Source organism: Thalia democratica, chromosome 4 (assembly GCF_965202585.1).
Source record: "Thalia democratica chromosome 4, ktThaDemo2.hap1.1, whole genome shotgun sequence".
Taxonomy (NCBI): Eukaryota; Metazoa; Chordata; class Thaliacea; order Salpida; family Salpidae; genus Thalia; species Thalia democratica.
Window position 1 is genome coordinate 67,751,361 of NC_139168.1, and position 17,292 is coordinate 67,768,652.

Below are 17,292 nucleotides of genomic sequence, written 5' to 3' on the forward strand. Positions count from 1 at the left end.
TATTTTCTTTTTTTTTGTAGCTTAATAAACATTTTAAAAAGCACAACTTTTATTTAACTAAAGAAAACTAAAAGTCACCATAATTAAACTTACAAAAATTTTAACATTTTAGAATAGTGAAACAAAACAATTAAAAAACAATTCAAAAAACAATTCATGAGTAGAAACTAAAAATGTAAACAAGTTGTTCTATAACTTATACTTAAACAATTGTTCTGTAAGATGTTGATAAAATATTAATAGTGAAACACTCTCATAATTTGTTTTTTTTTTCAATTTAAAGTATTAGCTTTGAACTATAAATAGTTAAAATCAGGGACGTAGCGTGGGGAGAGACACTGGCGCATGCTTGCCACCCAAAAATGAAAATAAGAAAAAAAAAAGTAATATCTTTATCCTTTATAGTTTGTTTAATCAGCTTAATTTGCCTTTTTTCAACTATGTTTATCTAGTTTTCGCAAAATTAAACGAAATTTTGAATACCAACTAGTGACAAGTTAGGGAAATTACCCAATATACTGATTCGGTGCGCAAGCGAAAGTGCGCACCGATTTTGATGAAAAACTATATAAGGAAAAATTTTATAACTTTATTAACTTCATAAGAATTTAGTCTCAAAAAGAACGCGACTAGTTAGTGCAACATAAAAGTATAACCTTATGACAGATTTTTCTACAAAAAGTTAACAAAAATACGTCACGCTTAAAGGAAAATTTAACAATTTTACAAGTTTATTTTTATGTTACAATAAATTTTAAGACTACCGCTAGTTTTCAGATTTTTTTTTGTAAACATACAAGAAAAAGCGTGTAGGCCTATGAGAAATAAACTTTGTTTAAACAAATACAATCAGATGAATTAAGTTTAAAAAGTATACTTTTAACTATTTTACCAAGTTTTAATAAATTGTGATAACAGTTATAAAATTAGTCTACTTTAAATTCTTTGTAATTTTATTTAAATTATGTGCAATGAGGTGTTGTTATCACTGTTGTATTGTATATTTGAGAGATTGATTTTTTTGGTAAATAAAACAGCTATTTCATTGATTTATATATATTCAATTTTAAAAATTTTAAGTTTACTGGAAGTAGTAAAAACAATTTCTATTTGTAAGTTTACATTTGTGCAAGTATAAGTAATTCTTATAAAATTCATACTTTTTTAATTCTTTAATTTTGTAATATAGATGTGTTTTTTAAAACAGTTACTTCGAACTTAATTTACTTAATACTTTATTTCAATTATATCACTTATAAAAAGATCTTTTCATAGCTAATTACAAAAGTTTAAATTTAGAGGATTTTTGAGAAAAAAATTTGCGCAACCCCTGTCCAAAATACCACGCTACGCCACTGGTCAAAACTATATTTATTTTGAAACAATATCTATAACATTAGTACTTAAAACAGCTATAACAAATTAAGATGTATGAAAATACATATTGCTTGTAAACTGCATTGTAACAATAGGTAACACTAAATTGAATTTTATTACTGCTCTAAATAATAATGAAATAAAATAAACACTTTTTATTAAATTTGGTACCCACACTTTGTATAGTGTTTTATTGGTTTGGTGAGTTTTGATTTTTTTTTTGCACGTTCAATTTTAAAAGATTTACTGCGTTCCATCAGATTACTTTAATTGCCATAGTCTCAATTTTCTCATACATTAACTGTGCATAAAATCTCCATGAATTTATAAGAGATTCGATTATTAGTGTAAAATGTTTATTATAAGTAAAAAAATTCGAATAAAAAAGTAATAAATTCAATCCAAACGGAAAACTTTAAGTGAACAGTCATGAACTCAAGCAAAAAAATAAAAGTCCAAAAAATTTTATTTTTAAAAATTTTTGCACAACCAAAATAATCAAATCATTCAGGGTCGCAGATATCTTTAAAAGTCCAAGTTTTTTCTATTACGTCATAACAGAAAGTTGAAATTTTTCTTTTTTTGCCTATGTTTTGTTTTACAGAATGCAACACATAAATTTTGTTACCGAAAATAATCGTATCAACTTTTGACAGATTAAAGTAAATACCATCTAGTTTTGGAATGCTATTTATAGATGTAAATGTATTTGAAATACTATCAAATACCTCACAAGTCCTGCAAAAATATCTAGCAATGACAAACATTTTGTTTCCTATATTTACAGTGCTGTGGGCAGCATTTCCCTTTAACATATCAGGAAGTTGTTTCCATTTATTTTCATGAAAGCAATATGCTTCAACAGATTTTAAAATTCTGCCAGAATGACGTGTAGTTTTCCAACCACCGGTTACAACAATTTTGCCTCGAAAAACTGTACAAGATGAAATTTCTCTGTTCTCATTCATTGAAGCTATATATGTCCATTCATTACATTTACTATCATAAGCCATACAAGAGTTAGAAGATAGCCGATTTGTATTTCCACCAATTACAAATATCTTCTGCATAAAGCAACAAGCACAAAAACTTAGCCGTTCATTTAACATTAATGGCAATAAGTTCAAACTTTTACTGGGTTCAGAAATCTTTACAAATGCAGTCTTTCGCTCATACTTACCAAATAGATAAAAATTTGTGCCACTGACGACTAATTTTGAATCACAATTAGTTTCCGGTAAAGAACAATCAGATTTGCTACTTGTGAAGTTTCTCATACTGAAAGGGTGTTCAAAAATTTTAACTATTCCATCTTTACAAATAACTATACTGATGTCTTCTTGTGCACAATACCTTGCTTGATACAAAATAGAAAACTTACCTCCTAACTTATTTTCACACTTCAAACTGAAGTGAACATTTGAATTCATTTAGTTTTCTTTGAAACAATCAGACTCAAAATTAACCTGTTTTAAGATAAAGAAAATGAAAATAGTAAGCAGTTAAATAAATAATTTCAAAATATGAAATATATATGTACTGTATATTTACTTTGTGGTTTGTTAAAGAGCTTACAGAATCGTTTAAACAGTATACATATTAAAGAAATGATATTTGAAATTTTTTTTTTGTTAGATAATGTAGTGCTGCCCAATATTTATAAACTCTAGTTTCATCTGTTGGTAATAAAAGTAAGAAGTAGTGTTGTTTTTCTCTTAATATTGCAGAGTAATTATAATTTTTATAAAGACCTAAGGCATACAAAAAAAATCACTAATTATTGCAAACACAGTAAGTTCATATTAAATTATCGAATTAGAAGTTTACTTATGTTTACATATATAGATATATATATGTATAGAATTAAGTTATTTAACTTGATAATTTTTTTCTTTCACACTGAGCCCACCTTAGGGGCTTTATTAATAAAAAAAAAATCTATTTCAAGATGTAAAATTCAAAGGACTCGAGTTTTGTGCCTATGCACTCATCAGCTTCAAAACAAGTTTAAAATAAAGCACAAAACAAAACACAAGTGAAAGTTAAAAAAGTTTAGCATAAATAGATTATGAAGTAATTTTGAAACTATCAAAAACCATGCAATACGGCTTGTGCAAAAATTAATTTACCAATCGACAATAAACTGGCAAAAATTCATAAAACTTCAGTGAGTAAATATATATTACGACAGATAATTGAAAGAGATAAAGATAAAATTAAGGTACAAATTGAAATTTAGATTGTTTTAAGATGAAATAAAAACTTGTTAAGCTAAATTTTAGATTGTATCTTAATTTTATCTTTATCTCTTTCAATTATCTGTCGTAATATATATTTACTCACTCAAATTTACAATACAAGTAAACATTTAAATAACTAAAACTAATTTTGTTACGTTAAGACAGTTTAATTATAAGACTAGTAATATTGACAAGTCAAAACTTGTTTAAACCGAAGAAACAAAATAATACTTTTTTATTATTTGAAAAAATCTTTTAAATACATATTAAAAAAAATTATAAGTTATTTTTATACAATAAATTACCTAAAAAGGTATTATAAGTCAGAAGTTAAACCTTATTGAAAATTAAAAAAGTTAAAGTTATGTTAAAGCTTAAAAAACTCAAATCTGATGAGCTTTTGATTTTAAAAAATGTAAAACTTAATAAAATTTAGAAAAAATAACTTTAGTTTTAATGATCCACTGCAATATAAGCGTTTAAGATTCAAATTTTGTTACTTTTTCTTTTAACAAAGAGTTATGTTGACAAAAAAACTGGTGATATCAACTTATGCGATGTTAGCGCACTGTGATACTTTTTACATTTTATTTGTTTTTTTTTTGGTTTTGGGTTAAACATAAAATACATTAAAATGATAAAAATAAGCCGACTAGCATAAGGACATTTACATAAAATATTTTCCTAACACAGCTAAGTCACAAAATTGTAATTAAAATGAAAATAAAAAGTTTAGTTTGTAAAGTTTTTTTTTGTGTTTTAGTAAATTCTTATCAAAGTTTGACCTTCTATTAAAGTAGTTATTATAATTAAACAACTATTAATAATCAAAAAGAAATTAGTCTAAGACTGTTATAATCATAGTTTTGTAGTGATTAACTGCTAATTATATATGTACTAAACAGTGACCTTTAGTGTAGTTTTGAATTTTAAACTAAGTTAATAAGTTTGAAAATACTAAAAATCTTAAATTTTTGATAGTATCAATCTTATTTTTTTTTAAACTTAAACAACTTATTAATTTGTTTTTAAGTTTACTAAGTTTTAAATACACTTAAGTATTTAAAATTTGATAAAAATACAATTTAATTCAATTATAGATTATTAAAAAAAAACAAAATTTAAATAAGTTAACTTATTAAATCATGAATTAAAGCTTCAAAAACTAGTATGAGGAGACAAGGTTAGTTTTAAGAAAACAACCTACAATAGTTTTTTATAGCTATAAACTAGTGTGTGTATATACATAACTTTTGTTAAATTAGACAGCACTTGAAAAAGCTTAAAGTTTTATAAATGGTAATTTTAGTAAACCATTGTTACTTTCGTTTATAAAATTTCAATCTTTTCCTCATAAATTTTTAAACTATAAAATATCAAAATGCTTTCATAAGGACATTCTACAACATACGGGCAGTAATAGATTAAAAACTGGGTGAATGTTCAAGAATGGAAAAAAAACTTTCTCAACCCTTTAAGTGAAAAATACTGATAAACATTAAAAGCATATTGAACTTGATCCCATAGTTTTTTCTATAATAAGTGAATCTTCTGATGATGTACCATAGTCCATATAAAAATTTGCAGCTTGCAATAGCTCCTAGCTCTGAGTTATCTTATAAAATAAAACTAAGGTCTTATAAAAAAAAAAACCATGGTATAAAATTGATTATAATGTGAAACGATGGGCGCAGGAACGACTGGATGAAATCATAGAGGCGTGTGACTTAAACTGATGACATGAGAAACATTTGGTATCTGTGCTATCTAAAAGGGTAGCATTAGGAGTACTGGCATATTGTGCGACCTCAAATTCTGTATGAGAAATAATGGGAACTTTGCGACATTTAAGGGATGGTAGTGAGATCTTGTGCGAACTAAATGGGTGCCATGAGGAGTACTTAGAACCTTAGTCTGCTACATACCTTTTTTATAACCTTTTGCATCTATTTGTTTCAAAATATTATCATAATTGCTATTAAAGCTTTTTGAAGCATATGTACCAGTATTTTTAAAATCGTACTTTTCCGACATTCTATTTAAAAGCCCTTTAGGTGGGCTCTGTAGAAGGTGTTCAAGTTTAAACAATAACATTATTATGTATACATTATAATGTTAAATTGTATGTATACATTATAATATATATATATATACATTTATTTACTGGCTGGTAAATCAAGAGATCTAAGAATCTTTAGTTTAAAGAGTCATAATCTAAAGTACATGTTTATAATAGGTTTGCTATATAAGTTTTCATTAAAGTAAAACAAGTTTACTGAACTTTTAATCTCATTAAAAATTAAAAAAGATTCTAAAGTTTCTGTTAAAAACTGATAGGCTTACTACTAAAAAATACAAAAGTTTTTATTAATTTAATTGTTTCATTCAATTTATTAATTGTTTTTTATTTATTAACTAATATCTTTTGGTATTGTATACCTAAGAAATGCGCACTTAAGCGATAAATTAAGAACAAAATAATTTGTTAACCCCCTTTGAAAAAAGTTTAGACACGCCCTGTTTGACAAATATACATTACATTTTTATTTGTTGCTGTTTCAATATTTTTAAGAGTTTAATTGTAAGAATTTGAATTGTCTGAATTTAAATAGTCATGAACCCGTTTTAGCTTTTATTATTTTCTTAGATCTTTTATTTTTTACAGAGCTCCGTTGACATGTGTTGACTTCAACAACAATTCTATAAAATTATTTAAAGATTTTAAAGTACTGTAAAAACTTAATAATTATTAAAAATCTTAACTTATACTTTATTTTATTTTAAACCTTTAAATAAACAAAAAATAATGTTTGTTTTTGTTCAGTTCCACAAAAGTTTTGTAATTTTGTAGATATACTTATACTAATAGTATTAGTTTTTACTAATCATGTTTTAAACCGAGTTACCGTTTTATGTTTATTTAAATTAAACTTAAAAAAATAATAAAATGGTAACGATAATAAATCTATTAAAAAGTTATTGTTTCAAATGACTTATATACATACAAATACGTTTTTAAACTAACTAAACTTTGTTATAAAAGTCAAAACTGTTTTTTAATTAAACTTTTCTATAAATTTTCTTTTCTCATATGTAAATTTATTTTAAAGTAAATTTTTATTTTATATATAATGGACAGTCATAAGTTTCAACAAAGTTTAAAGTTTTACAAAGCTACCTTTTATACATTTAAGAAATGTTGCGTATCTTTAATCTTAGATATGAAAAAAGTTAAACAAATATATTGCTTTAAAATTTAAAAGTTTTAAAACTCAAAATAGTATGAGTTAATATTACAAACCTTGTTAAAATTTTGCACAAATATAAACTTAAATATATATAAATTTTGGTATTTTTAATACATGCCTTATTTTGAAAACTGCTTAAGTATTTAAAATATTTCTAATATTTAAAACGTGACTAATTTTTTTGATTAGAGTAAATATGTAAATAAAAATCAATTTTGAAAAAAAAAAGGTCAAAAAGAGTTTAATAAAATGTTTAAAATTTAAAATTAATTAAACAGTTTCTATTTTAAAAGATTAGATTGTTAAAGGTTTCCATGTGATAGTACAATTAATAAACTTACACGAAATGATGACTTTTTAATAACAACTTAGCATTTATTAGGTTGAAGCAAATCATAACATTTTTTGTATTGAAGACTTAAAAAAATGTTTTAAAACGACTTTAAACGCTTTAATTTGAAAAATTTTGCTACAATTTACTGATATCATATACTTAAAAACACAGGTTTGATAATTTTTTAAGTATTGTTATTGCAAGTTTATTGTCCACATGATGGACCTAGGCATTAAAACCTAGCCACTTAAACAGAAAGGCTTTTAATGAAAATGTGTAAGAAAATAATTTCGTTGGTGTTTTAGGTTAATCTATTGAAAACTTTAAGTAATGTAATATAATATAGTAAGATAACTAGTTGTAAAAAAAGTTAGACTATATCATAGAGTGTCTAGACTTTTTCAGTAAGGTTTATTTTTTGTCCAACAAGAAACAAAGTGTTTTGAAAGACAGAGTGTTTTTTGTAGCAGCTTTTAATGTTTTACTCAAAATTAAAATACAAAACTTTCTTACAGATAAATGTCTAAACTTTTGTTAGGTAGAAAAAATTTAAACTAAAAAAAACATTTAAACGGAACGCAAAGTTTTAAAATATAATCTAGTTCTTATATTTAGAAAAAAATTGAAATGCTAAATAAAATCCTGCTGTTATTGACAAGGTGAAAATCGTGCTTTACATTGTTGGGTTAACATAGGGGTGGGCAACGTAAATAGTTGACGGGCCGGATCCAGAAAAATATAGTCCTCAGCGGGCCGGATCATTTTAAGTTAGTGATCTTTTGGATTCTGCTGGATCCTTTTTAGATCCGGATCCCATTTTAAACATATTATGAGGATCCGGCTAAATACTAATTTTAGACAAAGATCTGGATCCGAATGGAAGCTAATTTCAAAAAGATTTGGATCCGGTTAGATGCTTTTTGATCGGGTATTTTAGAATTTTGAATCAATACATTAACTACCAAGGTTCTCAAGTATAAAATTTTATGATAAATTTAGTTAAGTATTCATATTTCTATATATATTATAACTCTGGACCGAATTGATACTAGTTAGTGCAAAAAAAGTTATAATTTGGTTACTAAAAGTTACTCGAGCCTAACATTTCAAGCTAAAACATAAAAAAATTGCTAACTATTCGAAATTAATGAAATTTGGAAATCCTTATCTGGAATTTATAGTGATAATATTTTTTCAAAAATTAACAAACAATACAATATTAAACTACTGTTATTTAATTTAATTAAGCTAAAGAAGATTCATTACATTTTTTTGCATGTATAAAAGAAACAAAACGAAAAATAATTCTGATATAATAAACAGTTTTACCATAAAAAGCAAAAAAAAAATAAAAGATCTCAATGAAACACTTGAGGTTGATCATGTATTAGAGTTGTTTAATTCTAGTTGCATGAAAGCTTTTGGAAAACCTGCAAGTGCACTGAAATACCGATTAGGTTTGAAGATAGCTTATCCTTGTTAATGTTTATGGTCGGAAATGTTTGTTTTTAAATGTATGAAGTATCAAACAACACAACTAGTTTCATGGTCATCTTTAGAAGTTGACAAACTTTGGCTCGATAAATAATACATAAAGTCTATCTAAAAATCTTATAAAAGCAACAAAAATTATATGTTTTATTTCAAATTTTCTTATTAACTTATTTAAAAAACAGTTAAGCCTAAATAACAAATTACTTTGGCTTGAAATTTTAACACTTTTATTTCAAAATATCAAATAGTTATAATTAACTTACGAAATTTACTAAATTCTGTACTTTAAAAATATTAATCAAACAGTGCACCTAAAGAACTTTAATAAGAGTACTAACATAAAATAACGAAATATTGAAACAAAAAAGAAATTAATATATATTTTAAGCGTAACAAAAATTTTAGTTTAGTAGACTTTTAGATTAAGATCGATTTCACTAGTGAAAATATTACTAAACGAAAAACTAAAACATAAAACTGTTACATTATACTTTAAATGTTAAGTTTAAAGTATTTAGCAAGAATAATTACACTAAAAATAATCAATGAGACATTTTTGGGTCATAAAAGTTTATAACAAGTTGTTTAAAATCTTGAAGTTTATTTGAAGTAGATATTCTCAGTAATGACTGCAAATTGGTATAAGTAAGATTTGAATGCAGCTTACTTTTGTTTATATACATGGTTTAGAAAGTTTGTTTTTAAAAATATGTAGACTCAAACAGAAGAAATAACTTCATTGTCATCTTTTTTAAATTAACAAACTTTTACTTATTAAGTAAATCATAAAATCTGTCAATATTACAGTTTTGAATTTTTCTTATTGTATACTGCCACATTGAAGTTCAACAGTTCTAACAATATTACCAAGTACATTTTCGGTGTCAAACGTCGACGGTGATGAAATAATGTCGAATTCTTCACTTAATTGATAAAAGTCTGCAAAACGACGACCAAACTTATTATCAAGTGAAACTATTGTCAGCAATTGGTCATCACTAAACTTAACCATATAATTAATCAAAAAGTCCTTAATGAAAAAACAACGGCAGAAAAAGTGCAAATGATATTGCTTTTGGATAATTTGAGAAAGGATTACTTCAATTGACTTGAAACAGAACAAGATACTATAACAAAATAATGTTTTATTACCACAAAATAATAAGCCATTTTAACAAACGTTTTCAGGGTCAAAGTCTTACAGTTTTGTTTAATGAAATAGTTAAAAAAAGGTTTTGTACAAGTTTTGTAATAATTAAATTGGCTAGCCGGACTTTATATAAATTTTGAAAATGCTTAGCGGGCCGGATCAATGTTGTCCGCGGGCCGGATTCCATTTAAAATTAAAAAAGGTTTGGGGGCCGGTCATTTTCACTCTGCGGGCCGGATCCGGCCCGCGGGCCGTACGTTGCCCACCCTAGGTTAACATGTATAGCAAAAACTTTTATAAATAAGAAATAAAAACAAAGTACAAACAAAAACTAGTAATCAACTTGTAATGATAATAAAAATCTTTTCATGTGATTTATATTTAAAACCTTAGTCTTAAGGGTCCAGATAAAAGGATTTAAAATAAAATATAACAATCTAATTTTAATCCTAAATAGTTAAGTTTTTTAAATCAAACTAGCAGCTGACGTACCAACTACTTTATAACCAGATGAAATAAATGTAAAACTGTACTTTATTGCTGTAAACCTAAAAACATGTTATACGGTTAAACATTACATAATTAAAAATTAAACCGTTGGAGGTGTAAAATACTTAAAAAAAGTTTTAGTACTTATGAATAGCTAATATTAAGGCCTTTTAAACATGCTTGCGTTTAATGTTATGAAATTTTTGTATAGTATCATAAACATTTTTTCTACAAAAAATGGTCGACAATATTACGTCGTTTTTGCAAATAAAATCTTAATTTTACTTGACAGCAAAAGTAAATTAGAAAAATTTGTATAAGCATTAAATATTTTAAGTAAAACAATATTCAATCACGATCTTATTACGTTAGTTCAAGTTCTTTTAGTTGGTCACGAAGGAAACATAAAGTCAGTCAAAATACTCAGTGGTCTTTAATAAATTAAAATACTTGATAATAAAATGAAACTAATTATAATTCTTGTAAACTGTTTAGATACTTTTTAGTACAAAACTACTTTGAAAACAAAACATTTTATATTAAACGAAATTAAATTAAATTTTAACTGTCTTGGACCAGACGTTAAAAGGTATCTTAGTGGTGTGCGACTTGTGACTAAAAGGTTTTTTCGTAGACCAAGTCCTACAACCAAGTATATTGGGAGCTTTTGTTGTTCAATTAACAATATTTATTAAACAAAGGACATAACAAAAAAAATTAATTAAGTTACATATTATAAACAAACATTTTTTGAGTTTATTTGACCTTACATTTAAAGCAAAAAAAAATCTTTAACTTAACTTCGCTGTTTGATTATATAAATGTAAATAAATTTTTTAAAGTTGTAAAACTTGTAATGTTATTTGTTTATATGCGAAAGTGTTTTGCATTTATTTATTTTAGTAACATTAATTTAACAAAAGCTTAGTTTGTGCGTCTTTTGGTAATTATTACAATAAAAGTTTATCAATTAAAAAGGCTAAATTATAATAATTGTTTCAATACAAAACAATTCACAATTCATTTGAATTTAACAAGTCTTTTTTACATTTGGTTGGTACTTGGTGCTTGTTCACAATACCTTGTTTTAATGCAAGTTATTTAACAACTTTAAATAAATATACTTCAAAAAGATAAGTTTGCTTTAATATTTCTTTTTATTTAAATAAAGTATCAAGTATTATAAAACTGAGTTTATTGAAAGTAAACGAAGGCATAATCGAACACTTATTGATTCAATACAAACGAAAACTTCAAAAAAATGTGTAGTCATGAAATTAACTGAACTTGTGAAAAATTCTTAATTTTCTCAATCTTCAATGTTTAAACATCTTCGCACAACTAAAACTTTCACAACACTCAGGGCTGAAGTTGTCTAAAAAAGTCCAAAATTCTTGTTTTACATCATAAGTGAAGTTTGAAATACTTCTGTCTCCCCTGACGTGAAACACATGAATTTTATAACCTATAGTGATGGTACTAAAAATTAACGGACTATCTTTAAAATATAGATTATTAGTTATTAATGTAAACTTATTTGTGAGACTATTAAAAACCTCACATCCATCGTTTAAGTATTCAGCAATCACAAATAATTTGTTTCCAATGCTCACAGTGCTATGAGAACACCTTCTTTGTAACATATCGGGAAGTCGTGTCCATTTGTTTTCATGAAAACAATACGCTTCAACAGATCTTAAATAGCCATCAGAAAAACGCTTAAACCACCGACCACCAGTTATGACAATTTTGCCTTTAAAAACTGCACAAGAAGTATCTCCTCTTAATACGTTCATTGAAGCTATGTAACTCCACTCATTATTTTTGCTATCATAAGCCATACAAGTGTTAACAGACTCTTCGTTCCTATATCCACCTATTACAAATACCTTCTGCATGAAACTACAAACACAAATTTTTGACCGCTCATCCAGCATTGAAGGCAAAACATTCCAACTTTTACTGGATTCAGACATTTTTTTAAATGAAGACCTTTGTTCACTATCTCCGAGTGCATACAAGTTTGAGCCACTAACGATTAAAATTGATTTACTATTAGTTTTCGGTAGAAAAAATACATTTTTTTTCTTTGCTGATTTTTTAAAACTGAAAAGTGGTTCTAAAATTTCAATGATTCCATCTTTACAAACAACTATACTGATGTCTTCTTGAGCACAATACCTTGCTTGATACAAAACCGGTAACTTACGAGTTAACTGTTTGCCACACTTCATACTGAGTTGACTGTCTGACTTCATTTAAATACTTTTGAAACAAACACACTAAAAAGTAACCTATTTTGTGATAAAAACATAGAAACTATGACTAGTCTATCATAGATTTAAAAAATTTAAAGTGAAAGTTTCGATTTATTTTTACTATGCATTTAGTTATAAAGTTCACAGAACTAAATTAACAGAATATTATTCAAACAATATCATTAACAAAAACGTTTAGGTTTTGTTTAATACTGCTGCTTAAATTTAAAAAAATACTAAAAGTTTGTAACAATAATAGTTTTCTCTTAAAGATCTTAAAATAATTATACTTTTTTAAATAATGTCTAAATAATTTAAGTTAGAAAACAATGAAATATGATTACTACAAGAAACACATCAAGTTCTTTTTAAACTAACCGTTTTACTAGCTGTTATATTTAGTGGTTAGTTATTCAATAACATACTTTAGGTATTCTAAGCAATCAAAACTTAATAATTTTTATACATATTTTATAGTATCTATCTTAAAAATGTTAGCAAACAAAATTTTCACTATTTAAATGTATATTTTGAGTAAAATGCTTAAAACAAAATTTGACTAGCTTACAATACAAGTAAACATTAAAATGATAGATTTACCTACCAAAATAAATAGTTGTAAGTCGTGAAAAAGTACTCATTGATCACCTTTAATTTGGAGCTTTTAAAATTACATTTTTAGGGTTCTTATTTGTAAATAAATACAATTCTATAAACGTAATAAAAAAGAAATTTTTAAATTTTTAAATTACATAATGGTTTCAATAATTCATTGCAATATAAGCGTTAATTGATTTTACTCACAAAAATTCACAAAGTTGTAGATATAATGAAAATTAGTAGGTAGTCGATTAATTTAAAAACATCTTGTATACTTCTGCAAAATAGAAAGAATTATTTTAATATATATCTTAGTACTATGACAAAAAAAAATTACATAATAATCTATTACAAGGAGCGATAAAGTTTAATTGTGCGCCTAAGCAAATGTCTAATTAGTAAAATTAAAAATGATAACTTAAAATTTCAATTTAGCTATTACAGTTTATAGATAAAACTTTAATAAAGTTTTATTGTGTTTTGTATTTAAAGTCGTAAATACAGCTTAATGTGACCTAAACTTTTGTTCATGTAAAATACAGAATAAAAAAAAAATTAAAGCATTTAATTTTATTAAACAAAATTAATATGTTTTGTACCACGATTTTAGATCAACAACGAATTTCTTTCAGCACTTTTTTTAACCTACTATCGACTAAGTGTAAATATTATTTTTTAAGCATTGACAACCTGTACTTAAAATTATAAATCAGCAAGTCGATTTATAATAATTTATATTTAAAATTTAAGTGTCAAAACGATTGTTTAACGAAATTTTATGCAATCGGGCTGCTTTAGTGGTTTTGAATAAAAGTATTTTTTGAGTTTAAGCTTAACTTGTATATTATGTTTTTTTTAAGCTTTATTCTTAAAATAAGATAAAAGTTCGTTTTTAGTCTACCGTAAAAAAGCTTAGTATTTTGAAAATATAACTAAATTATTGGTTATTTTTTCTTAACATGTTTTAAACTGAATTATTGTTGTATTTAGATCATAAAATCATTTAAAAATTATATAAATGAAGCTGAGTTATCAATTCAACTGAGTATGTGTTGTATTTAGATCATAAAATCATTTAAATGTTATAGAAATGAAATTTTGTTATAAACTAGCACTTAAAAACTAAATGTTTTTTCTAAAACATATGTATATATATCTTTTTTAAACTAAACTTTTTACAAAAAATAATTATTGTAGTTTTTTCAAAGCTAATTTGATTTTTGATTTTAAATAAGTATTAATTGTAAGTTCTAAATAAGTTAAAAAATTGAAAGTGCCTGTTAAAAACTATAAGAATTTTGTACATTTTTAGTGTTAATGTTTAGAACAAACTATTACAATTTCGTTAATATAAATATATTTTAATCAATTCTAGTAATATGAGGTTTAGGTAAATCTTTTGATCAATATAAATATAGAATGTTAAAATTAATATAATTAGTCTAATCATAACAGTGCGCAGCAATACAACTATCACATCACAGTAGACCACAATTTTACAACTATCACATCACAGTAGATTGCAACAAAACAATTTTCACATTACAGTAAATCGCAACAATACAACTTACACATCATAGTAAACCACAATTTTACAACTTTCACATCACAGTAGATCGCTACAATACAACTATCACATCACAGTAGACCGCAATATTACAACTATCACATCACAGTAGATCGCAACGATACAACTATCACATCACAGTAGACCGTAATATTACAACTATCACATCACAGTAGATTGCAACGATACAACTATCACATCACAGTAGACCGCAATATTACAACTATCACATCACAGTAGATCGCAACGATACAAATATCACATCCCAGTAGATTAGAACGATACAAATACATAGATAAAAACTATTTAAAAATGCTACTTAGATTGATGGCATTCTAACGGTTACTTTAAATTTGCCACGATATTTGGGAAAAAATGTGTATCTAACGGAAATCAACTATGAAAAGTACTGAGTCTTTTAAAGTGTTGAGTCAATTATTGATTTTTTAAATAAACAGCAACAGATGTGTAATAAATATAGCTACATATAGTTACGAAAAAACAGTTATAACTAGGTGTAGACTAAAAGTTGCTCTGTGCGTGATTTTGAAAGCTTTTTAAGTTTTAGGGTATGATTATACCGATAGTTGAATTATGTTCAATACTTTATGAAGAAAAAAAAAAATCATATTAAAATTGAAATAAATTAATAACAATGAAAGTTTATATGTTATACATATATCTAATACTAATATAAACGTTAGATTTTTATTTTTGCATTGAATTAAACTTATTATAAATTTTAATTTTTATATCAAAAGAACATTTGCTAAATTCTAAAGCAATGCCCGTTTTTTATACAAATTCGTCAAATGTTTGTTTACACTTTGAAACAGTTGTGATGTAATAGTTGAAGTGTTGCTATCTACTGTGATGTGTTAGTTTTAAAATTGCGGTCTACTGTGATGTGATAGTGTATCGTTGCGATCTACTGTGATGGGACAGTTGTATATATTGGGATCGATTCTGGTGTAATAGTTGTTATGATAACATCATAATTTGAAACTTTTGAAGCTTACACAAGATATTCTGAAGTTTATACTAAAAAAACAAATAAAGTTCTTCGGCTTATTAATTGCAGTTTTTAAATACATATATAGACTTATTAAAAAAATTAGAAGTTTAGGGGCCATAAACTGCAAAAGGAGAAGCTATAAGATCATAAATTCATATTTACACTAGATATTCTAGAATTGATGATGTAGAGCAAAAAAAATTCTTAGACATTTTAAATAGTAGTATTCTGAGAAACATGTTAGAGGAGCGGTTTGTTCCTTTATAATGGTAGTCTATTGAAAAAAAATTTGGGAAACCCTGCTTTAAGAATAAAATGATGAAGTAGTATTTAAAAATTCTTCTCCAAGTCAAAATAATATACTTATAAATAGAAAAAGATAAATCACTTACTATTTAGGTAACGAAAATAACTTATGTTATGCTAAATACTATAGTTTAAGGTTATTTTGCGGAATTTTTTATTTAAAAGTTTTACTTCAACATAAAAATTCTAATTATGTACAAAATGAACAAGTTGAAATAACGATACTTATAAAATTAATATAAACATAATTTTTTACTTCACACATTAAATTACACAATTTAAATTAACTAGAAAAAAAATTATTTCTTAATGGTCACATGAAAGTTTAAATTCGGACAACTCAAACTCCGACATCTAAAATTATAAAAAAAAAAAGGTTAACATACTATAACCTAAATAATAATTTGATAAAAAACACACATGTGTAGATCTAAAAAGTATCTACAAGCCAATGTTTTCTTTTTTGAAAAATCTTAATTATTTTTCAAGATATTTTAAAATTAATACTAAAAACAATGTTTTTTACTTAATTTAGTTATATCTAAAAAATGTTTAAAGTGTTCAATAAAAAATCGCTTGTATATGGTTATAGACTAACATATGTGTTTTTTATATTTGACAAATATACTTATCTTTTTTATATGTGGCCCTTTCAAATATTTTTGAAAAATTTGAATTGTCCGATTTTCAATAGTTGTGCAATTCTTCTTAAATTCTCTAATAAAGTTAATAAAAGTTTGTAACGGTGTTTGTTTTGTTAAAGTTATAGTGAAAAAAAAATCATATTGGCTATCAAAAACAGTAGCAGTTTGTTTTGCTTAAACCATTTTGTTAGTTTTTATTAATAATCGTTATTTTATAAACGGAGATGTTATAAGTTTTTCTAGCAGTTCAAGATTAATAACATCTCTCCAAAATTTGTCTAAAATACTTTCAAACTATCTTGACTAAACCTCTTTTTACAATCAAGTAAAAGCTTTAACATAGTGTACATCAGTATTCCAGAGTTAAGTAGCTCTGGTTAACTTTTAATTTTGACAAACCTCATTATAAGATATTGTCAGCTTATTTGAATTTATACTCTACGCTTATTCAATCAGTTTTGATAAGGGCGTACTTAAAGAACGTGTTAAAGTAGAGTAGTTTTTATGCAGAATTTAAAAAACAGTTTAAATGCTATCTAATAATAAAATCCTTTTTATTTCAATCTATAG

The 17,292-nt window shown here is 25.2% G+C and overlaps 1 protein-coding gene across 1 annotated transcript; it reads right to left on the bottom strand.

Moving 5' to 3' along the window:
• Nucleotides 1-9,513: 9,513 nt before the first annotated feature.
• Nucleotides 9,514-12,590, bottom strand: LOC145833608 (kelch-like protein 26). The gene is made up of 3 exons (XM_082940762.1): nucleotides 11,894-12,590; nucleotides 11,681-11,797; nucleotides 9,514-9,632 (listed from the first exon to the last, which is right to left on the bottom strand). The coding sequence occupies exons 1-3, from the start codon at nucleotides 12,588-12,590 to the stop codon at nucleotides 9,514-9,516; spliced, it is 933 nt and encodes a 310-aa protein (XP_082796888.1).
• Between the last annotated feature and the right edge of the window lie 4,702 nt (nucleotides 12,591-17,292).

What these genes read in the sequence shown, in the direction of transcription:
- LOC145833608 (XM_082940762.1), bottom strand. Translation starts at nt 12,590, where the DNA reads ATGAAGTCAGACAGTCAACTCAGTATGAAGTGTGGCAAACAGTTAACT. An exon ending in TGAATACTTAAACGATGGAT is followed by an intron (nt 11,798 to 11,893) that starts GTGAGGTTTTTA and finishes CCATCACTATAG; the next exon opens with GTTATAAAATTCATGTGTTT. An exon ending in CAGCCCTGAGTGTTGTGAAA is followed by an intron (nt 9,633 to 11,680) that starts GTTTTAGTTGTG and finishes GTCGTTTTGCAG; the next exon opens with ACTTTTATCAATTAAGTGAA.